The sequence below is a fragment of the Rhamphochromis longiceps genome, linkage group LG17 (genome assembly GCF_057381845.1).
Source record: "Rhamphochromis longiceps isolate RC_006_pf linkage group LG17, R_longiceps_female_GT1.1, whole genome shotgun sequence".
In the NCBI taxonomy this organism is placed as follows: domain Eukaryota; kingdom Metazoa; phylum Chordata; class Actinopteri; order Cichliformes; family Cichlidae; genus Rhamphochromis; species Rhamphochromis longiceps.
Window position 1 is genome coordinate 19,424,585 of NC_140573.1, and position 25,217 is coordinate 19,449,801.

A 25,217-nucleotide genomic window follows, 5' to 3' on the forward strand; every position below is an offset into this window, starting at 1 on the left:
CATAATTTACCCAAAGTTCAGCTGCCTTGAATTCAATCCTGAAGCCTGTTGAAATGTGGACCAGAACTGTCACTTTCCTGCATGCTATAATCTCCGTGTCATGTCCATGCAATCTGTCCAAAACAACAACAAACAAACCCCAAAAACCCAAACAGGTTATCCAGCTTCGTCCAGGTCAGCTTGGCTGTCTTTATACTGATAATCAGGTATGCAGTATACCTCCTCTCTCAGCAGTTGGACAGCATCCTTGAGAAACAGTGTCTGTGTAGAGCTGGACTTCTTGAGAGCACTGCCAAAGTTCTGTATGTTTCCATTTGTTCCACGTTCATAAAGCTCCAGGCGATGCAAATGATTTCTAAACAATGTGTGCAGATAACTTTATTTATTCTGTCCAAACAGATATGTGTTTGGTTGTTAAAGTGAATTGAAGTCGTGTTGCTCCAGGTGGCTGGATCTGTCGTGAACACTGATGATTGTTCTTCTTGAAGAGAAATGAAAGGTTTTGTTATTAAGAACTCAGACAGAGGTAAACTCAGCCGGCAGGATTGCATGTGGAAACGGGGGAAACTCTCCGTGGCATTAAGTCTTTACTGGGCCGCTTTCCAAGGCGATGTTTGTGTCACTGCTGCTTTGATTAAAGGGATTTTCAAAGCTTATATCCCCCACAAACTAGGAAGGCATTATCAGTATTAAAGCAGCGATGCCTTGAGCTATGCTGAAGATCTGTGGATGAGATCAGATTGGAGAGGGATGGCAGGATTAGACGCACAGAGGCGTAGACCTGACAGCTCATCACAGCTTAACAGAGGCATGATCCCCAAGACACCGCCGATATCCCTCCATCTCCTGAATATCTGGACCCAAGACCAGATCTACACTGTAGGAGGGGAGGAGTCAGCATGCATTTTTCAGGAAAAGTTTCCCCTGAAATACACCAGCTGCCCTAATCTGAAAGTTAGACGCAAAACGTGTTTGTCACTACCAAGACCAAGCTCAGGGGTGTATACAGCTGGGAGTCTCAGGCAGCCTTAGCAGAGATGTCCCCATGCTCCACAATCAAACTCTGAGGCACCGGTGAGATTTTAAAACAGTCCAAATTATTTTGGTTCAGTTCCTGTTACAGCAAAGACGAAGAAGAGGATTTACCAGCTTCATCCTACTCCGTGTACAGATGATATGTTCTGCTGAAAGACTACTAAAACACAAAAAACAACCAGGTGCTTTATGCTAAAGAAAGAAAGCTGAACAGTTTCCTGACCGGACTCTCAGATATTTACTGTGGAGCACGTGATGTTTATTGTCGTATTTATGGTCATCATCTGGTGGAGGTAATTAAAAAAACGACCCCGTGACCTTTTACAGAGAAAAGGAGACCATGGAGGAGGCGGAGGGCACCGCTGAAACTTCACGCTCTCAGAAAAAACACCACACAAGTCAACAACAAGTAGGGATACCTGCACCAGGAGACCCTCACCTCCACTGCCTGTCTGGGACTCTCTGTAATAATAATAATAATAATGGATTGGATTTATATAGCGCTTTTCAAGGCACCCAAAGCGCTTTACAATGCCACTATTCATTCACTCTCACATTCACACACTGGTGGAGGCAAGCTATGGTTGTAGCCACAGCTGCCCTGGGGCAGACTGACAGAAGCGAGGCTGCCATATCGCGCCATCGGCCCCTCTGGCCAACACCAGTAGGCAGTAGGGTAAAGTGTCTTGCCCAAGGACACAACGACCAGGACAGAGAGCCCAGGGATCGAACCGGCGACCTTCCGGTTACAGATGCGATTCCCAACGCCCTGAGCCACGGTTGCCCATGTACAAAGTCACAGGTAGACTTTGACCATTAGTTCACGTCTTAGTATCATTTTCTTTCAGTCCATCAGTTCTCACTGATTAAACCAGTGCCTTATTATCACTCCTGCACTGTGAGTTAATGTTTGGAAAACATAATTAGGTCAATTCAAAAAGTCAAATGCGAACGAGCATAGAAACTGAAATCTGTGACGTGCAGCAAGGTTTGAATTATTATTATTACCCGAGCTTTATTCTTCTTCCAGGCCTCATCAGGTCAATGTTTCTGCTTCCTTTTGTTTGTAGTCGTCTCCGGGTTCTCCTGCTGGCTCCTTGTGTTTTGAATTTTTTTCTTTGGTCTTATTTTTCATTTTTTGTTATAAGCAGTTATAATATGTTAAACCTTCACCTTCCTGCCTATCTCCATTATTTTGGGTCAACTAAACATGATAATCAATAAGAGTAATTTATGCTCCCTGGATCCAGTTTGGCTCCATTTGCTCTGATCCTCTTTTCTTGCTTTTAAATACTGCAGATGATTAATCTGAGGATCAAAGCCTTGAGAAAAAAAACAAGAGAGATGTGATCTTTCAAATGAGTAGCAACAGAGGAATTCTCAGCAGCTTTCTTCTCTTTCATGCACATAAATAAGTTCCTTTTCTTCTTCTTCCTGGTTGTGTTTTGTGTTGTTAACCTGATGAAAAGGCCGCAGCCTGAGATCTACTTTAGCTACAACCCCACCTGATCAATTTTTCAAAGGGGCTTTGAAGTAACCCTGGCTGAATGCAGAGTCCTACTTCCTTTTATGGCGAGGTCTCTACCCCCTTTTTAAGCAAGCTACTAGACTCAATAATGCATTAAAAAAAAAAAAAAAAAAAAAAAGCAGGGCATTGTGGGATGCTGGCCTAAAAGGAGTATATAAATGAGCTCCAGGAAATACGGCCACTCCCACACATAGTTCAGGTCTAAATGGGGGGAAAACTGCAGGAAATTGTTTTCTGCAAGTTGTGAGTTTTCTATTCGGTTTGTTTTGAGGCAGCTGGAGGAAAACGGCAGCTCCATCACGACTCAATGTTCCCTTTTTTTTCCCTCTCCATCTCATGAAGCTGCGAGTGAAATGGTTTAAATCTTCAGAGATGTCAGACGTACAATCAGAGCCGGCAGGAGACGAGTTATGAAACGGTTTCCATAACAAAGACTAATCAGACCAACATTCACGTTTCTATTTTTTTAGTCCTTTACTATAATTGACCTCTTTCTGGTGATGTCTGTTTAGCTGGCTCACTGAGCCCATTGTTTGTTCCTAAAAAAGCTTTGACAAATGAACCACTTACACACACACACACACACACACACACACACGCGCGCGCAACAAAAACCTAATCAGAGAGCACTGAATGAGGCCTGGACAGCCGGCGCTGAGAAGGAACCAGCTGCTGCAGAGAGACAAAAACATTCCTCTCTTTGCTCTGCTCGCTTTCTCACAAAGACAAAGACGAGCCAGAGACAAACGCCGCCGATCTGCATCCTCACGCGCCAATGAAGACGTCGGCCGTGGTTAATGTTTGGAAACACAACTTTGTTAAGGTCTGAAAGTCTCTGCTGTCACAGCTCGAAATAATAAATATTCGGTTATATTTCGGCAGCATATTAGCAAGGCTCTGATGGAGTCAGGTTTCTGCTAAGCACCAAAACAATGATGGAAAATATACACTTGTTTAAAAAGAAATACAATCTCCAAACAGCATTAAAACTAAACACTGCTACAGATAATGACACTGAAACTTGAACTTATTGAATTGTGAATTGTGCGCTAAAATCAGGATTCACCTGTGTCAGGTGGCCCCGCCTCACTGTGCCCCATCATCAGGTGATGAAGTTCACCTATGTAAAATCATCTTAATCTTCTGAGGTCTGCAAAATCACAGGTAAGAACCTAAACCCTATATTTTGGAGAAAGGCAGGAGAGACTTTTTTTTCTTTTTCTAAATGTGAAAAGTTTTTAATGTCTGTCAGAATTATGAATACGTTCGTGTTCCCTGATTGGGGAAACCTAAAGTTACACATTCTGATATCCTAGGGTCAAAATTAGGGTTCGGGTTGACTTCACCTGACTTCATCCTGTTTTCTTCATCTTGTTTGAGCACACCTGGTCTTTAAAATGTCAATAGTGTGGTCTGTGTTCAAAGGCAGTGCTATTATGTTATTTCACTCTCTATTATATTACTTATTAAAGTGTTATCAGAGTATATTTACTTAATTACATGAGATATTTCCGCCAAAAGAACTGAACTTCTTTCCACACAGTACATCAACCTAACAATAGACTGGCTCTGACTGAAAACCAGTATCTATTGTTGCCCTATTCAGGTAAAACCACCATGAAGAAGCCAAATCATGAGACAGTGTGGTGTTCAAGGCATCATCAGGCCCATCGTCCTCTAAATACTCACTGTCAGGTCAATCCATGAGGCTCACATTGAGGAGTATAAAAGCATGAATGTAAACACACATTTTGAGTTCAAAAGCTCAAGTAAAACAATTAATAATTTGTGGCAAGAAGTCATTTAACATCATTCACGCAGCGGCACCTCTGCCCCTTCCATAATTACCAGCTTAACAGAGCCATCTGAGCCAATCAGGGGTCAGGGTGCTGATGGAGACAGAGCCCACGCTGGCTGGATGGGTGACAGCAGGCGTGTGTTGGCGGTGTTTAATTATAACGCCAGTCTACATCTTCTCCTAATTGTTTCCTCTAAACGTTCTCCTCCTACAGTTAAAGAGGCAGGTCCAAACAGGAAGTAAGAGGCACTGACTTTTCTTTGTTTTGGACGCTGCTCAATCAGAATGACCTCTTTAGTTCAGCAGATAAATAAAAGATTAAAGAGGAGCCCTGTTAACACCAGGGCAGCTCAGAAGTTCACTCTGAACAAGTTTTTCTGACTTCCCCCAGCCTGAGCTGCTCACCAACAACAACAACAAGAGACCGACCAAACAAAAAGCTCTTATGTTTCTGCTCTCCCACCTTCAAAAGTAAAGCCAGGCAACAGTTTTATAGACTTTACACCTTAAATTTTTTTTAACTGACAACAACAACAACAACATGCAAAGTCAGTGAACAGAATTTAAAATCTTCAGAAAAGATGGTTTCTGATGCCTCAACTGTGTTAGATCAATTCAAAACACAGACAGCAAGTTTTCACACAGCAAAAAATATAACCCCACTGCACGTCAGAAACGTCAACATCTGAGGCTTGTAAGATAAGCAGAGTACTTCCTGGTGTAATCAGATCATTTCAAAGCACGTGTTGGCCTACGGGGATGAAAAACAAAGCTAGAAAACTGCAGTTCCTCTAACGTCCAGCAAAGCCTCCAGCAGTTAGTCAGTCCCCACAGTTTAAAGAGCCTAAATCTTATGGTCAGCAGGGGACAGTTATGTTGTTCCTGATAACTTATCCAAAACCTTTCAGAACTGGGTCTAATGAGTGCGCTTTCAGCCTGAAAGTCGGACAAACAACCCCACCAAGTGTCAGAAATGTTATATTTTAGATTAGGTTTTGCTGTCATTAGGACATTATCCTGTTTCATCTTACTGTAAACTATTTGAATGTTTCCCTAGACCTCATAAATCCTCTTGGTCACAGGTGTTGGATGTTAAAATTCACTGAAACACCTGAAAGACCATCCACACTGAGCTGAAAGAACCTCGACCATTTTAACCCTCAGTGCTTGTTTGATTTGAGGAAATGAAGGAGCACTGGACCCAAGTGGCACATCGGCAGCTATTTCCACCTACAAAAGAGCATGGACACCCCTACTATACTTGCTGGACTGCCCAGAGATGGTCACTGGTTTCAATTCCAAAATAAAAACACTCTGAGATGGCAGCTGTGGCTATAAAAATAAAACTGAACTTAACTGAATTATTTTTATTGTTCTGTGACTAAGTTGGAAGAAAGACACTTAATAGAACTTTATTTCTTGTTACACGACTGAGCTTACATCTGGATTAATTTTTCCCACCAGCTGTTTGCCACCACTCTCTCTCTCTCACACACACACACACACACACACACACACACACACACACAGTCTGCTGTGGAGGTGAGCTGCCAGCGAGTCGACTCAGCCAGCTGGAGTAACTTTCATGCGTTCACCACCCAACAGCATTTCATTCAGTCTATGTTTGTCACATGCATTTTAATGCTCTGCTCTGTCCCACCAACGCCACCCACACTCAGAGTATTTCACTCTAACGAGACACAGAGCCTATAGAAACAATGATGCCAACTCCTCATGCGCCAAATAATTACTGACAGGTAAAAACAGGAAGACAAAGACAAACATTTATCATCATATTCCAGCTGATTTACCGCCTCTGAGCTCACATTTCACTCCATGTTCAAACAGAAGCAATGATGCAAACACAGTCATTTCACTTCTTTTGTCATCATTGTCATGACCCGAGCAGCAAAATTTTGACAAACACAAAACCAGCAGCAAAAGATGCCCAACAACAGAAATGATTTCACTCTGAGGCCACGATGTGCTTCTCCTGTTCCTGTCAGACCTCACAATTTACTACAGAGACTTAAATACATCGTTGGGGATTCAAAGAAATGACCTGCGGTGATTTGTATCATCTGATAGATTCTAGTTTGACCAGGTAAACACAGAGTTCCTCTGGGTTGTGCGTGGAGGCTGATTACTTTTACATTATACATGGTTCCCTTGGGTAATCAGAAAACACTACGTTAGAGTCCTTTTTAACAAGGATGCATAAAGACTGTGTCTTTTAGGGAGGACTATTGTAATTCCTTATCATCAGCTTGCTCTAAAAGTTCTCTGAAAAGCTTTTAGTTGATCCAAAATTGTGAAGCAAGAGTACCAACGGGGATCAGAAAGGGCAGAAGATCCATCACCAGCTGCAGTCCAAGATGCGTTAAGAAAACCTATCAGCAACCAGACAAGTGAGCCAGAAAACATGAGACAGGAAGGGCAGGGGCTAACTTGTTTGCACTGACTGAACTTTCAAAATAAGAGTGAGGACAGTGTCCATTACTGGATGGCATTGTTCTTTCAGATGGACAGAAAACATAAAAATAAAATGTGCTAAAATCAGTCTCCATGCGAGGCAGGTAGTGTATATATGTTGAAAAACTGAAGTTGTCCCTTTGAAAGGAGAAACTTTCTCTTCAGCTCAGAGCTGGCACCACCCGCCTGTCAGTCACAGTAATCCGTCATCTCCGCCTCCGTTCTCCATCAAACCTCGAGTTAAGTCTGATAAAATTTTATTTTAACTGTAAATCTAATCTGAATTTAATCTGATTCTCCTGTTTTTCAGGTTTCATCTGATGCTTTATTGTTGAACGGCACCAAACTTCAAGCCTCGCAGTGCATCACGGAAGTATCAAACATTTTCCTGCTGTTTGGAAAAGCAGCTGCAGGAACGTGATGAAAATCCGATGCAACGCTGTCAGGATGAGGCAGAGAAGCTGCACTGAGCTCTCTCTCGCTCTCTGACAGACGGCGGTGAAGTGGGTTATGGGAGCAGCAGGCTGCTGCAGCCGTCATCCTGTCAGTCTCAGGGTTAATTGAATCAGATGTGTACAGGAAGCCCCCACCACCACCACCACCACCACAACCCTGTCCATACACCCTCTCCTCCAACTGATCAAATCACCAAGCGACATCGGACCCAAACAATCCCACCTGTTCACGGAGGAGGATCAACAGTCAGTGTCAGAGGGTTCATCCGTCAGGTTTGGGACAGGTGGCATCAAAACAAGAGTTGGCCCATGTAAACCAATCAGAGCGTGTTCTTCGTTTTCTACCAACCCAGAAAAGGTTCCAGAATATAATCTGTTTCCATCAAAAATAAATCCATACAGAACCACAAACATGGTTCTCATCTGGAAGTTGAAACTACAGAGACCCCAAAAGGGGCAAACAGTCTGAAGTTTCTCGGTATTTCAAGTCAGGGTAGTCCAAAATGCTTTAGTCACTCTCCTCTGAAAGGCTTCCTCGGGTTAACCTGTTAACTTTTAACCTCCCGACACTCCCGAGCACGCCAGGCCATCTTTGTGAGTTGTTACCCGACTTTACCATACCCACATCATGGACCACCTCCATGTTTTTAATCTGACCTCGCTCTTATTTTGAGAGTTCAGTTGCTGCGCATCATATGGCCCCACCTCTTCCTGTCTCGTGTTTTCTGACTGGCTGGATTGCTGGTCGGGGTCATCTGATGTCATTCAGCTATTTCTTCAAAGTGTATTTGTCTCATGATTGGATCGACTCCGTCTCCACCAGGTTCTACTGTTTCTCCATTACACAGCAGCGTTTTGGATCAGGAGCTTTGAGAGCAGCCTGACGACTGAATATTCAGTTACTTGAAGATTCATTTGATATGTAGGTCCTCAGTTTTACATTTTGGGGCATGGATTATATGTTTTTTGGTGCCCAGCTCGATTTGTCCTTTTTTTTTTCTTCCACTCTCACAATTGGTGAGTCTCTGTTCCACAGCTTCATTATCTCAAAGCTTAATTTGATGTGAAATATTCACCAAATAGGAACATGATGTGTTCATAAAAATGAACACAGGTGCAAAGTTTCCTCTGTTGTCTTTAGGTTTTTGGGCATCGTCTTGTTCTCTGACTTCCTGCTGTGCGATGAAGCATGCTGACACTATGTAGCTCAGCGTTTGATGATAAACTGAGCCTTGTGGCCGGCCTGGCTGCTGACTGTGCACAGCGTCAGCCGGTAAGCCGCTCGCCGAGGCCTCAACCGGCCTGGCCGTGCCGTCAGGTTATCAACAGCGAGCCGAACTGGAAAACCTTATCAAGGGAAAAAGTCAATACCGTCGCCTCTCCTGATGCTGTGCCCTTTACAGGAAAGAAAAATGATTCAACGAGGACCTGATTCTAATCTCCGTGGAAAGAAGTCCTTTAAATTGCAGCTTTCAAGGTGAGTTCACACTCTGCAGGTTGCGTCTGTGGGTAAACAGCAGGACGAGTGGGTCCAGCTCTCTGATATCTGCTTGTAATTTCTCTAAAACAAAGCAGGCTATTGTGGTAGCTTTATTAAAACTTTAACAGAGATTCATGTAGGGTGAAGCTAAACTGACACCAAACTGCGGCAGAATAAAAAAGAAAAAGAATTTAAGACATTTCGGGCTGGCCCCGGGGCAGATCAGTGTAAAGAAGGCTGACATTTAATAAGAGAAATGTATTGGCAATGAATGAGATTTATTTATTTATGCATTTTTCATGTTGGTCTGATTTAAAGCTGCGGTTCATAATTTATTCAAATAAGATGGGAGAGGAGGTTAGAAACCCTGACCTGCGATAAAACACACGGATGAGCTCCTTTCGTTTGTGAAAATTTCTCGTTCTCGTTATTTGACTGTTAGTTTTATTTTTTGAGACTGTTACATGTTATATTTGAAGTTTTTGCTACTCTAACGCAGGAATTTTTCACTAGATCAAATTTTTGTCTTTCATGTCCTGAGCTTCTGCTGGAAGAATTTCTTCCTTCCCACCATCATTATCTTATTTGGGGAGTTTTCTCTCCAACATTGTAGAGTCTAATCACCTGTTGTTGTGAAGTGGCATTATACACATGAAATTGACTGAATTTGGTCCTGGTTATTAACTCATAATGAATCATAACGGTCTTTTGTCTTGTTGAATGGTTGAATATTCACTAATAAAGCTCATAGAGCCCAAAACGATCCAAGCCCAAACCTTCAGTTCTATATTGTTGCCTCCAGTGTCTCAGCGAACCTTAAAACAGAGCTCAAACCTGCAAGTTACTTTCAAATCTTCAGAAAAGTCAGATTTTCTCATCATATAGCATGAAGTCTGATGGGACTCGTTTCCTGTCTTCGCGGCAGGAAGTCATGAGGACACAAAAGTGAAAGCAGAGAGGAAGAGGTCAGTCGCTGGCGAGCTCAGTCCGCCGACTGACAGACGAGCAGTGACTCAAACCTGAACTGTGATCTCTTATGCATGAAAGCACTCCCGTGTCAGGGAATCTGCTCGTGCCTCATCGTTCGCCTCAGAGAGACATTATTCATCGCGTCGGTCAGCTGGACGGCCAACACGAGGAGGACGCGAGTGGGAGGAAGAGAGTGGCTGAATACGAACCACGGGAATGTGACCACAACAAACAGACACATGAGCGAACGTCTGACTCAGAGGAGTTATAAAAACCTTAAAGTTTTAACCTTCCCACCCTCTCAGATAAAACCTTTTTATCTGCTGGTCTGGACGCACAAAAGTGAGGGCAGAGGACGGCGATAAAACGCCACAATAGTGAGGGCTGAGAAGTGTGAGGGAGTTCATTAAAGGAGAGGAAAACCAGTAAGCGAGGCTTTTGTCCCGACAGCAGAGATCATTAACTGACCTCAGACAGGCCGACGGCACTGCACGCTCTCCACACGCTTTACCCTGAACCACTTCCTGTGAACCAGCACTTCCTGTCAGGTGCAGAAACTTGAGAGCTTTAAGTTCCACGCTGGACATTTTTGTTGCACTTCAGCTGCAACCCTATCAGCCTGCAGCTTTACGTTCATACTACGAAAATATTCAAGGTGTGAAGATAAACTGTGCATAGCTCATTAAATACGCTGCAGTTATTGTACACATGAGAGCTGACCTGCAGTCTTCCTGGACACTTTTACCACCGGGGTTAAACTGACCAGGTTTCTAGTCTAGGGAAGATCCCAACACTGAGCTGTGATCCACGCTGTGCTGATGGCGTTTTAAGGCCTGAAACGCAGCTCCAAAGTCTTCACAGACACTTGCTGATGGATAAATGCCTGCTGCAGGGATCAAACAGGTAAACATGAAACATATTTATAAAGCTAAGGTGTCCACTGGTTGGCTGACAGCTTTGCATTACCATGCAGCACCACTGATGAAGACTTTGGTGTCATTTTGCAAAAAACATGACTTTTATTTCCAAACAAAAGTCTGCATTTTAAAATACAAGCCAAGTGCATTGATTTTATTTGACGGATGTTGTCATAGCTGTAAGGCCTGCTGTGAACCTCTTACCCTCATAAAAAAAAAAAAAAAGCACAGGTGTATGTTTGTTAAGCCAGATTTACCTCTCTGACCTCCTGAAGCAGGTACATATGGGTGATATTTCACGTCGAAGCTGCAACAGTTAATTTCAGAGCGGCGTGAAATCGAGCAATGATTCGGGGCTGAAAGTGCCGCCACCACAAAGGCCAGCAGAGCTCGCTCATAAACAAACGAGCAGATTACAGAGCTGCTGCCGCTTTGTCTCCGCTACACAAACACAAATCCTCAAAACAGAAGAAGAGGCTCGCAGCGCGACGCGGGGAGGCAATTTCTGAATTATTACAGTGATTTTCACGGTTTTCTGAGCCTGATAATCCGAGCTCCGTGGCGCCTCAGTGCACGACTCTCTGGATTCCCAAAGGCCGACTGACAGAGCTGAGGGACATCTCCACCCGCCACCTTCAAAAGTCACCACAGAAGAAGAGAAAAATCACCACGTTTAATAATGTGTTTACACTGATTATGAGCATGTAAACTTTTATTAATGTTCAACTTTACTGTGGCAGAGAACTATTTAAATCCTGTGATCTAACTGTGTCTAAATTTAGCTTAATGGAAGTCACAGTATCATTTGAAAAGGCAACAAACTCAGATAAAATGTGAAAATGCCAGAAAATAAATATTTTAAAGCATAAAGAGACCTTGTGTTAACATAACGTCATATTGTTATACTAATAAAACTCTTCCTTTAAAAAAAAAAAAAAAAGATGGAAAAAGTGAAAAAAATGATCCTTTTATTTAAAAGTATAGTTAGATCATGATCTTAGTCACCAGAAAAGTTCAAATAATATCAAACAAATATTCACACACTTCTGAAGGATGTGTGCTCCCATCACTTCTTCAGCATTTCAGATACATTCGACCACATCAGCCGCTAGCAGACTGAAGATTCACCTGCTCTATAAATAAGAACAGCACAGCCGAGTCTACAAAATGACATCTGACCTGAACACACCACATACCTTGCTGGCTAAGAGCTATAAGGTCTGTAAGAGTCTCAGACTGTTCATATATAAAACAAACAGTAGCAGCCCCAGTACTGAACCCTGGGGAACGCCTTCAGTTACATTAAACAAGCTGGAAGTGATTCATTCTGTCTGTACACACTGACATCTGCCCGATAAATCATTCCCAAACCAAGTCTGTGCTTTACAGCTGCAGGATCCACTCTGTGAGATGCCTTAAAAAAAGGCCACATGCCACTGCTTGTTGATTGTTTTATCGATAAAATCATTCAGCACTTTTAAGACCGCTGTAGTTTTGATTGTTCCTGACACTGAGTGGGAGCTCAGAGAATACATGCTAACAGACAGGAGCTAGAGTTTCCTTAACAGGAGAGGATGGTAGCCGCTTAAACCTGAAGGATCTCCATCTTCACACTGGCAGTGCAATAAAAATCAGCCAAATCATCAGAATGGCTAGAAAAAGATATAATACAACAAAATAACCCTTTATTGTCATTGTACATGTGCAATGAAATTATGGTGGTGTAACCTTTCATTACAAATTTAATGGTTAATAATGCAGGACATGCACTTTTGAGAAAACTGTATATATAAGAAGTATATTTGCAAGAAAAGTCCCACAAGCAACTGATTATAATGATAAGAAAGGATCCATCTATGATTTCCTCCAGCTCTGTAAACTAGAAATCACTGCATTTGTTGTTGTTGTTGTTGTAGTAAAGTAATCGATCGGTTGCATGATGAAACACAAATACTGCATTTTTTCACAGAGGAAAAAAACACGGCTGCAATCTGCTCCATCTGATTGGATCAAAGAAGCCAGATCGAGAAACAGTGACAGTTTCTTGGATTCACTTCCACCATGTCTCGCAGTAGAACAGCTTAACGTGGAAGATGTTTTTCATATCTCAGCAGCAGGCTTAAAACTCTGAAATAGTTTTGATAGAATCGGATATTTTTGGACGATCGATGGGCACGTCTCCGCTCCGGCCACTCACACTCTCATCACACAACAGGAAAAAGCAGGCAACAGTAGCTTCCTTCTCCTGCAGAGTGCACACACTTCATACAGCTACAGTACAGCATGGAGCACTCACCTCATGCTCAGCACTCATATCGATCCCTCCCAGTTTAACCAAACTTTCCCCTCATTACGATTTCCTCTCCGTTCAGCTCCAAACAACAAATAAAGCTACAGAAAGATGGACTTTCTGAATCTACAGATTCAAGGTTACTGAGGGTCACTCAGGAGGCAGAAAGAGTTCACCTCACAGTAAACAACAAAAACTCGTCTGCAGGACAGAAAAAGAGCAAAAGTCTGGGTGAACTGTTGTCAGGGTGTAATTCACCATAAAGCATTTAATACCAGTCAAAGTCAGAGAGACTCTGAGTCCTCGAACATAAATCAGGGAGAAAGAGGCCGGTGAATCCGGCCACCGAGCTCAGACCTGGTTTAAAAAGCTGGCCCTTCAGACAGGTCTGCATGCTACCTGTAACAGCTCCACATGCATGAAGCTGAGATTCTAACGTGGTCCATGAGAGCCTGCTTTCATGTGTGCACCACCTGTAAAACCAAAAGAGCTCAGATGTGTGTTTTGGTTTTACAGTGCGAGTCATGAGAAAAGAAAACATCTTTCCATTACGTCCTGCCACCGCATGCAGAGAGATGACAGAGTGCTGTGGCGAGGGAAACAGCAGCGCGGCAGTCAACACGGGTTAATTCATCGCAGCCTCTCGCCTCCCGCCGCATCAGCACTTTTCTCTGGAAATCGCTGTTTGCTGCTCTGTAATAAGGAGCTGTCACTCGGATGGAGGGCCGAGCGCCTGCAGCAGGTGATCTGCAACCTGTTTACCAGCCGCACACGGCTCCTCAGACAAAAGCACTGAAATACTTGCCATTAATAACACCTGTGATCAAAAAGGAAGTCAAGTTTTAATTTCACCTTGTGAGAAATAATTTGTGGTTATTTTATTTTGTGCAGCAGATAAAAAAGTATTCCCTTGCAAGACATTACAGTATTTCTATTTGACATGTTTGTAATTCCATGAATAATTACAGACTTTGGATCAGATCACAGTATGTGTTGAATAGCAAGCAGCCTGTAAGGTCCTATGAGATGATGTTTTAATAAGCATGAAGTAAACCTGTCTAAAATGGACAGCGTGTGCAGGAAGTGGAGAGCTTTGTAGTGATTTGAATGAAAGAAAAACTGATTTCCATCTTTCCCTAAACTGTAAGCCGGCTCCTTGAAAGGCCGCCCCAATTTCCTGAATTCCATCTTGTCTTCTTTTCAGGACTTAATGAAGGTAATGCGGCCGAAAAGACGCCGCACAAACCGGCCGATCTCCACTTTCTGAAGCAGAATTAATCAAAACAAAGCTGGCGGCCCCGGTCCCGTCTGAAGGTATGTGATACACCCGGGTAAAGAACAGCCCTGCCCTCCCTCTGGAGGAGTCATCACAGGCTTTCCTGCCATGTTGCTCTTAATTAAAGCCGAGCGTGCCTTCCAGGAATGATTAAAACGAGTCTGCAAACAAAAAAGGGGACAATTTGCCGCTGCGACAGCACGGGGACAAACGAGAGCAGATTTACGCTCCTCTGAGACTCAACAGGGATCTGCTGCTTCGTGAGGCTGATATGTGGATGCCCTTTGGTTGTTATCCTATCAGCCTGAATACACACACACACACACACGTCTCAAAAGTCAACTATGAGGATTTAAAGCTGCAAAACCACAAATTATATGAGCACAGATCAAACAGAAAGAGCTTAGCTAAAGGAAGTGTCCACATAATCAATGATGCCTTTTAAAACTTCAAAATAAGAGCATGAGAAGCACCAATATTTGCTGCATCACAAAGTAATTTGTCGGGTGCTTCTGAGACACATTTTACCTGCTATTAAAGCTAACAGGGACAAAAAGTCCTGGATGTTTGAAAACTTCATGACAAACATGAAGTACCGAGTCCTCCTCAATTGTCATAAGTTTCAGAAACTCAAATAAGGAAGGTGGAGATTGGGTCTACTATGGTTTCCATTAGGACTGGATTTTTGAAGTTCACTGTTCAATCTAATCAAAATGACCTTCACAAGATCTGACTCTAAGTATCTTATTTTGTCTGACCGTTAGTTTGAAACTCACAGATGTTCAGTCTGTTCGCTCAATGGATGAAATTTTTTTTTTTTTTTAAAGGTTTTATGGACCTTTCAGCAGCCCAGACTCCTCAAGAACCTTTGAACTTTGTATAAATACACCTCTTATTCACACCTCATCAAAAATCTCCATCACATGTTCCCAGAGTCAAAGGTGACAGCTGTGGATAATTAAAAGATTTCCAAGGATGTATCACCAATGCTTCATGGAGTTGTGGATGGTCAAACCTTTATGAATTCTCAAAGGATTTCTTGAACGCTCAGCTTTAACTATAGACAGAGAGAGTAAGCGGTCCATTTTTTCAGCTTCAGGACAAATAATTCAATCTGTAGGCTTAACCATGAAATGTGCAAATTCAGTCTAGATGGCGTCCACAGCAAACAGAATTGCTACTGTTTTTTTGGTTTTTTTGAAAGACGAGTTTTGGATTGTTTGTGGCACAAAATCAGATCTAAAATCACAAGGTTGAAAATGGGAACTCGTGATGCGTCCCTAAGTTTACAGTCCAATGAAAAGCTAATGACGTTCTGAGAAGAAACAGAACACAGTGGGAGTTTTAAGCATAAGATGAAAAACAGAGCAGTGGTTTTAATTCATCTGCTGCAATAACAAACTGAAGATCTGAGGTCTGGATTCTGGAAACCTGTGACAGCCAAAATAGTCATCATTGTGATTATCGTGATTGGCTGCAGCTGTCTGATTGAAAAACAGAGCTGTCAGTCACTTCCTGTCCCTCTCTCTAAAAGTGAGATGCTCTCTGTGGTAGCCATGCCTGTGAAATCGGCTCCTTAGTTTTCTCTAACCTGTTCAAGGTGATGGGACCCAGGTGTGTCCCAGCATGCACCAAGGTACCCTGGACAGGTCTCCAGCCCGGACGCTCCCGATCATACTGACGGATAAGTTAGCATCCTGCATTGGAACATCAGACTGAAGCACTTCCTGCTGAGGTGCTCAGTCTGAAATACATCACCGGGTTTAGAGTGTTTGAGCAGAAGAAGCAGAAGAAGGAGGGCCTAAAGGTGTCAGTGTGGAGAGGACACATCAGGAGGAAAAGTGAGGGGGTAACTGAGACGTGAGCTTTGGGCTGAGTTGGGCTTTAAACGGAGGACCTGGCTGATATTTTAGGGGAATCGAGTAAGCGTTTAATCCCTCATAATCCTTTGTTTGTATTTTTAAGATCATCACCTGCTGGCAGATCAATGCAGTGCACCAAAAACTATTATATTTACTTCTGTATAATAAAGAAGGGAACATTTCAAGTAAAGTACTTTTACATTTTAAGAATGTGCTGCTTTTTTGTACCGCTGCACATCGAGGCCGTGAAGGTAATTATCCAATCAAGGTTTCCTAAGACGTACAAGCAAAAAGAAAGGAGGGCAAAGTTATTAAAAACAAAAAACAAAAAAAAAAAACTATAGATTGGCCTCAACAGAGAAAAGCCTGTCCTTTACACCAGTCTGCTTTGTTAAACCACGGTTAGTCCAGCAGAAATCCCTAAACCTTTACACGGCTTAATCAGCCCTGCAGAAGCTGGTAATGAGCCGCTGAGGGATTAGACCCCCGAGTTTGTTTTCAGATGCTGGGAAAGATCTCCTGCTCGCTGGTATTTAGTATTTAGTATTTATTTATTTATTGTCATTGTCAAGAACAATGAAATTGCGTTTGGGGCTTCCATACAACCCAAAAAAAAAGAAAAAAAAAAGAAGAAAATAATAAATACCCCTTAAAACCCAAGTGTACATATTTAACCCAGTGTGACTCCAATGCAATAAGACAATCCTTAGCAATAATGTTCGTAGAAAACCACGATGAGGAAAAATGGAGGGTACCGCTCCCTGAAATCCGGATGGATGGACGGACGTCATGGCCCGCCTCTGGCCCACGCTCTCCAATGTCCAGCTAATGAGCAGAGCTGAAGTCTGACTCAGTATACCAGGCTGACCTCTGACCCTCACTGACTAATCTATGTGCAAAACTGAAATAAGTGAATACCAAGGAGGCAGAGTCTTTAAACGGCTGTAAACTGTTTCTGAGGTAAGCAGGCAGTTTTTAACACCTGCCTCTCTGTATTTACCCCATCACTATTTCCCCACCTTCAGCCACGTCTCATGGCTCTAATCACCCCACCGCTGCCTCACTAACCAGCTCCAAAAGTCTCAGCTGATTTTCACTGATTTCAATGAAAAATGAGCAAAGAACAGACTCCACAGCAGGTGGGCCTGATTTCTTATCTGATCTTAGACACCCCCCGGGGCCAAATCTGCCTTTATGCTCTTATTATTTCCATTTTATGTCCATATGTTGCTTATTTACAGATTAATCAGTGTAATCTTGTAATTAGACAGTAAACCAGAGTTTAGACTGGATCATAAAGGCCTTTGGGTGGGTGACAGAACTACACTGAAGGCGATGAGTCCTCCTGTTGTTCTGAGTACTTGGTAAATAAATTCTTCTCGGCTGACTGCCTGTTGTTGGTTTTTTAATACCTCCTCATTTGCTTTGCTTGTAAAATCTTACTTTTAATTAGTAACTTGTATGAACAGCTGCTGATCTGAGGACTTAAATGCAATACTTGGGTAAATATACTTGACACACTTTAGTAGTCTTACTAGTACCAGTATGGACAGTAAAAACTTGATCTTTACATACACTGGGAGCTGCTTAATGTCAAAAACCCTTCTCTTTTTTTTTGTTTTTAAACATTTTTAGTGGAAGTGATGAAAAAAAAAAGTTGCATATATATAACCTGACTGTTTATTACAGAACTGAGATTCAAAGCCCCAAAGAGTCCTTGAGAGACAAAACTCAGCTGACATGAAAGCTGCACGTTTGTATCCACAAGTTTAATCTGAGCGTAGCACTAACACACTCCGGATTACTGAGACGCTCCTGCATGCACACACCTGCTCTTCACAAACCAGGTTACTACAGCGCATGATGACCGATTTCTGAGTAACCTGGTTTCGTATGAGCGAGTAAACACAGTGACTGCCGTCCCACAGAGCGGCACACAAAGCAAACAGAGCAGCTGCTCACAGCTGGAGGAGAGAGCAGAGAGTGTGCAGCAGCAGCTCACACAAGCAGACGGTCAGGGTTGATTTTCTGCTGAAATCTACTTTAAAAAGCAGCAGAAATGACTTCAGCATGCATCACAAACATGAACCAGGATACACCAAAAAGCACAAAACAAAACAAAAAGCTGGCGACCTTTAGATTTCAGCTCTTCTCGTGGTTATGGAGCAGGAGGTGATCACTCCTGCTAAATAACACTGTCCTGTTTTAGAGTTATCAGAATCCTGGAGGCTCAGCAGCGATCACAGTGTACAAAGTTAAATAAATGATCATTTTTTATTCTGTGAAGTTTAAGCACCTCATCTGCCCGCCTGCTTCATTTAGAGTCGTCAAATCTCACTCGAAACCTTATGACACACGCCTGAGGCTGCATGACGTTTCCTGTTTCCACGCTGACCTCGACTCTGGAAGCATTTTAGTGAAAACAAACACAAACACATTACTGGTCGCATGACAATGATGTCAGCACAAACAGATACTGCTTACATCATTGTCACTGGAACTACAGACATGAACCTTCTCCTACTGGAGGTCTCTTCCTGCTAAAAAGTAGTTCTTCCTCCCCACAGTCACCAAGTGCTACTCGATTATTGGAGGGTTTTTTCTAATACTGTGTCGTCTTTACAATATGAGGAGACCATGAGGAGACTGTAGTCGTGACTTGGTGCTACATAAGTAAAAGCAGCTTCAAGTTGGTGATGAGTATTGCAGATGCTGAGAGTGAGTTGTACGAGCTCGGAGGCTACAGAAGTCTTATCCTTCCAGTGTAGGCCGAGATAACCTCAAGCCAGGACAACATGCTGACGTCATTATCTCAGCTATAAATGCAAACATCAGCTCAGCAGCATTTCTCTGAAGCACGTTTACACTAAAGGCTGCAAACATGGATGGCCTTTGAATGTTAAAGATTCAGCCACTGCTGCGTTGGTTCATTGGAGCCAATACCTATCAGGACGACAGGTAAACTTAGTAAACTCTATATTGAACACTTAAAGGAGAGGTTCGCGTGGAAGATTTCCACTTTGAAAATAAAAGTTTACGTCACAGACTTAAACCATGTCTGGGAAATCAGTCCAGTGTTGTTTAGAAACAAACTGTGACTGTTTGGAAGCCTGATGAGGCTCAAGGGGAACAATTTTCAAAGGCCCAAAATGCAATTTTCTTATGGCTGAGGGTCAGGGATGCTTATTTTTGATGATGGCTGAGACCTCACAGAGTTCACCCAGTAGAAACAGCTGACAGCTTGTCAGGTTGTAAAGATGTTCATTTCCGCTGTAAGGTTTTAACCCTGGGCATCTGTGGGACTGACTCACTGCTGCCTCTGCTGAACGTCAGAGGAACAGTTGATGCTTCAGTGATGTCCTCTAACCTCACTGATCAACATGAGGTCATTCCAGCGTCACCCATCACCTTTAAAAAGCACACCATCCAGCAGTAGCCAATCAGAGGGCTGCATTCACACAAACACATTTCGATGAAAGCAGCCTTCCTCGCCCCCCTCTTCATCACATACATATATCTGTGCAGCTGCAGCCATGTGAAACTTTTAAAAAAGCCTTAATGACGCTCGCACACGGTTAAAGTGAGATGTAACCATGGTTACAGATGATGGCTTTGGTGTGGTCTTTGTTTCACTTCCAGCACAGAAATGGGACAAACATTAAAAACACACGTCTGATGGGCTCCGCCTGACGAGACCGCCATGACGCAACAGGGAGCAAGCAGAGCGGCAACGAATCAGTGAAGTCATTTTCTTTCCAGCACCAGCCAGGTGAAAGGTGGGCACGTCAGCCGAGGAGAGACGCTCACACTCACAGCACCACTTTCAACTTTTCTGCTTCAATTTATTTATGAAAAAAATAAATAAATCAAAAACTAAGCAGGTGATTCACTTCCTTGCAAGGTACATCGCCATGGCAACATTAAGCTGCAGACTTAACCTGCTCCAGATAAGAGATCAACAGGTATACACATTGCCTAGCGACCAATCAAATCAAAGATCCTGCAGTCAGTGCGCCTCCCTGACTTTACGGTTTTATTGTTTGGTTTTATTTTTTTGTTCTTTTCTCACTCGCCATCAACACACAGCGCACACTAATGTAAGGCCATCATCAGCCTATGTCAATGCACCACAACTAAACACTAGAGATACACTTAATGTTCAGTATTAAACTTTCAAGATGTGAATGTGAGAAGTAACCCACTGTGTGTGATAAACATGATGAGGATTGGGTACATGGAATCATACCTGTCGAGCATCATCTGGTGCTGGATCTTTAATGTGTGTGAAAGCATTCAGCTGGACTGATTTAAAGAGGTTCTACAGACATCCAGCCCTGCTGTCACAGATCACGCCACGTCTATTGTCATCAGTCTGTGCTCACCTGAGCTCCACATCCACAGACACACAGATTTACCTTCAGACACCTGAGCGAGCTCCACCTGCTTCTACGCAAGGTGAGGAACACGCCTGAAACCAGCCCGACCTTTAAGAAAATTCAAAACAGCAGAGACCTGAGCGTTTACATCATCCCAATTTCGAAATGAACTTAAAGAAGAAACGTTTCATACAAATAAAATCACTGAGCGGGTCTAAAACTGTGGGCCTGGGCCCCACTGATGGGGCACGAAACCACTGGAGGTTCAACATGGATCCTTTTTTTATTACTGAGAATAAATGATAAAAAAGATTTAATGATGATTTAAAAAATGATTTCATATGAAACTATAATTACAGATGCATTTTCTTTTAATGCTCTCTACTCTTAACTTCCTGTTGACTATAGAGGTGCTTTTGTACTAACTTGCATGATCATAACCACAGTTACTTTGACCAAGACTGAGATCAGACTTTGGAAAACTGAGACTTCTCCAAACTTTAAAAGAAAAAGAAGAAACTAATCAAATTTCCTTGAACTTTAATTCTAAATCAGCTGAATAAACTAAATGAATAGATGAATGTGAAGCGAGCTAAAGCTGCCTTTATAGGGGACCAGACGACAGGATGTGCTGGAGCAGCGGTCCCCAACCCCTGGGCCTCGGACTGGTACCGGTCCGTCAGTCGTTTGGTACCGGGCCGCAAGAGTTGAAGCTCAGATGTGAAATGTATAGTTTTCAGGGGTTTTATCGGTTTTCAGCGTTATTTTGTTATCGTTTTTATCGTTAACTCGGTTTTCCTGGGTCTTTTCACGTGTGTTATGAATAAATTTTCTTTTTTTCGGTACCAGTACTAGTTTTATTTGTTGTATTTATCCGCGACACCTTAAAGGCCGGTCCATGAAAATATTGTCGGGCATAAACCGGTCCGTGGCGCAAAAAAGGTTGGAGACCGCTGTGCTAAAGGCCTCTGAGGGATTGTGTAAACGATATCTGCCTGAAATACCAGAAACAACACTTCCAAACACAAAAACAGCTCTCGGCTCCATCACACCTCATCCTTCTTCAAACATCAGCTGCACCTGCTCAGTCTGTGATCCAGGCCCTTCCAGTCCCCCCTTCAAGGCTTTTAAAGAACTTTTTCAGGACCTGAAGCTGTTTAATCAACATCATATGCACAATTTACTACCACATCATGTTACAGCCCTAAACTTTAATCGTGAGTGTTAAACATTAAGTATAGCAAATAAATCACAACTTGAAGATGATCCTGGCATCACATGTAGGTGAAAGTAGAGCATTCAGGTGCCTCACAGACACCTCCACCGTCCTACATGCTGATACCAGCCTTCAAAACTTACCCAGAATGCACTTTGTGAAGGAAACAGATCAAACACCAGTGTTGGTTTCTGCTCCTCCATGTCACAGATCAAACTGCAGTTTATTCAGACTGTGATGGATCCTCACTGAAGGTCACAGTTCTTCAGATGGAAACTCTCACAGTGGGATAAAACTGATCTTAAAAATGTGTTGTTATTTTTTTTTGGTGTAGATATGAAGTTATGAGGGCTCAAAAATGCTGTAATAATAAATAAAGAGCTCTGAATGTTTGCACTTTGAAGGTAAACTGTGACATGCCTTCATCAAACACATTAAAGCTGGTTCTGGGGCGCCGTGGAGAAAGTTCTCTCAAATTTTTGCTTCAAATATTTGTGGATATCGAAGCCTTTCCTCCGACGCTCCTCACAAACATCCACCTTTAGGCCTCAAACCACGACCCTGAAATGACCTCCAGGGCTTTTCCTTTTACCTCTCTAACCCCCACCCTCCTGCTCGGCTGTGAGTTCATGTTATTTCTGTAAATGTAGATAAATGTGTTTAGACGTGTGCATGGAGGATTGAAGGCCGCTGTGTTTTAAGGAGGAAACATAAAGGTCACTAAAAAGAGAGAAAGAGGAGCGTGGTAATTAAAAACATCGGTGTGCCGTGCTGACTGAGCTTTCTGTCGCTGCCTCCCCTCCCCCTGCTCCTCCACACCAAAAACAGCATCAAAGCAATCAAAATGGTAATGTTAGGCATGAATGGGGCCCATCCCCCCTTTACTCCACCACCTCCTCCTCCTGCCTGAAACTCTGCAGACTTTTTTTCCTCTTCAGCTAGAGGAGGGGGAGGAAGAGGAAAAGGAGGAGTAGGAGGGGGGCAGGAGGTAGTAACCCCCCCCCCCCCTTTTTTTTTCCTCTCAAAATGGAAGCTTCCACTACCAAACTAAAGAAGAAGAAGATGGATTAGTTAAAGTTTACCAGCAGCCAATCAGGAGCTGAGGAAGCTGCACTGTGTAGGAAATAAAGTGAGACACAAACAGAAGAGAAAGAGTGCACGGATGGAGAGCAGCTCCTTCTTCTTCCTCTGATAAATGAGGGGGAAGTTGGGTGCGCTGCTGCCGGGCTGGGACCGGCCGGCGGGGCGGTGCAGCGCCGCGGAGGAGCTCCGAGGAGCTGTCCGCGGTGCTGAACACCATCCAGCCCGGCTCCACGCTCCGCAGCATCCGCCTCAAAGTTAACCAAACATCCGCCACCTCCACATAAAGACCGAGTATTAAAGAAAAGTGAAAGCGAATCAAAGGCACCCTCTGAGGTCATGTGACCAAGAGGGACTAACAGCAGCAGAGTAAACCGTGTCAAATACGCTGAAATTAAACTACTCCATGATGGTTCTGAGAGCTGTGTGAGGTACTCAAAGTCCGGCACAGCTCCTCCATCTGTCCGCCGAGCCGCTCCGCTCTCATCCCCGCTCTCCAGAAACATGTCGACCAACTCAAAATGGACGCTAAAATTCCCCCAACATTACACAACTTTGAGAGGCCGAGCAGGAGCCACTTCCAGCCCGCAGAGCGGGGCAGAGAAGCGGCCCCGGTATGCCCCTCAGAGACCCCCACCCAGCGGGGAAACTTCACGCAGAGCGGGTTTAAGCCGATAAAGTTTCTCACACAGTCCGGCCATAATTACCTGCGGCTGCCGCTTCATCTGCGCCACTACATGCAGGAAAAAGTGCCTCAAGTTAACAAAGCCGCACTCTTTGCACCTCTTCATAAATATTCAGGTCGCGTCCTGATCGCCACACAGCACCAGCAGCAGCACCGCATTATCACCGCTCCACATTCTTGTTGCTCGCAGAAAAACAGCCACGGCAATCAGACAAAGTGCTGCCCAAAGTGCCCTCGGTCAGCGGGACCGGGAAACGGCCGCCGGCGGACATTTTAAGCAGCGAGATGTCGCAGAGTTGCTCCCCGGGAGTGAGCAGCTCTGAGCCCGCTGCTCGGAACGCCACTGAAGGCGAGAACAACACGATGTTTCGTTTACCTGATGACATTGGATCTCTACTTTCAGCGCCTCTTGCAGGCCTTGTAGTTCCATGTTCCGACCAGGAAAGCACTTTTCTCCCACTTTCGACGCGGCTGAGACCAAGTTTGAGTGATTTTAAAGATTTTTTTAAGCGACAATAACAATTGAAAGAAGAACTACTCGGGCTGCAAAGCAAGTTCTCGCTTCTTTTTACAGCCCAGGACTCATCACCCACTTTCCGCCCGTCTTCAAAAGTGCTCCAAACCCGGCGGGAAGAGCTCGGGCTTCGCACGGCTCCTCTCCAGAAGACCACCGAGCGTCGACGGGTCTGACCGGGCAGCCGGGTCGCTTTTCTTTCGCTAATTTTAAGTTGAAAAACGGGGACTATATTTTGTCCGAGTCCGCGGCTTGATTTCACTTTGCCTGGGGAAAAGTTGCGCTTCGGCTGTCAATGGTAATTCTGAAGTTCCCGGATGGAGCAGCGAGAGCAGACCCCCTCCTCCCTGCTTCACTGTGCATGCGCAGTGAGCGGGGGGGGGGGGGGGGGGGGGGGTAGTTACAGTCAGGTTTTATGATTAAAAGTCGTGTTTTTACCCCTTTGGTCGCAATAAAACGGCACCTAGTCACACTCTGATGGTTCAGAGAGGTCTAGTTAAAAGAAAAGATAAATAAAAGCTGGTCAATGTGTGAATTACACTGAGCTTTTCACATTCAAACCTAAAGTGCTGGATTGTAAATAAAATTGCTTCATTACAGTCATTACAAAATCTCTAGTTATTCTACAGACTTCAATTATAAATATAACACATATATAACACATGTATAGAAAATCCACATAGATTTAGGATATAAGTTATAAAAAGTTTCTTCAGCTGCAACACTAACAAACTAAAGGCTTACCTAACATCCGAAAATGGTCTTTTATCCACAGGATGCCCACATATAATAATCACTTTAAGCTTAGATACTGTATTTTTATACCATTAAATGAGATTAAAAATAACACACAAAAACTGTGAGCAGCTTTACAGAAAATAAACATAATAAAGCTTTAAAAGTCATAACAGGGCTTTAATATGACAGCTACACCCAGTTCACACAAGCCAACCTGCATCACATGACCCTCACCTGTTTGGAAACTCACAGCAACTTTAGATTTCTCTACTAATAATATCCTAACCCTCATTAATACTTAATGTGCATGATAAATAATATGTAGGCTGTGTCAGCTGCTTCTTTGAGTCATAATGTTTTGATGTTAGGTACCACATGCACAGTTATTTTGTTAATTAAGCTGCATCAGGATACACAATATGAGTAAAAGTCAGAAATGAAAACCTGTTGATTTAATAAAAAATAAACTACACCAAACTCACATTGTGTATGTTTTTGTGATGTAAAGGTTTTGTCATTTTCACAG

The 25,217-nt window shown here is 43.3% G+C and overlaps 1 protein-coding gene across 2 annotated transcripts in view; it reads right to left on the bottom strand.

The window, feature by feature from the left end:
• phf21b (PHD finger protein 21B) overlaps window positions 1-24,336 on the bottom strand; it is an 88,449-nt gene extending 64,113 nt beyond the window's left edge. The window contains exon 1 of one of the 2 annotated variants that reach the window (XM_085387740.1): window positions 23,816-24,336. In XM_085387740.1, the coding sequence (XP_085243866.1) occupies window positions 23,816-23,869 (54 nt within the window). In that variant the 5' untranslated portion in view covers window positions 23,870-24,336. Of the gene's footprint in view, window positions 1-23,461; window positions 23,790-23,815 lie in introns of those variants that run through there. The other variant, XM_085387739.1, reaches the window with a different exon arrangement.
• Window positions 24,337-25,217: the final 881 nt, after the last annotated feature.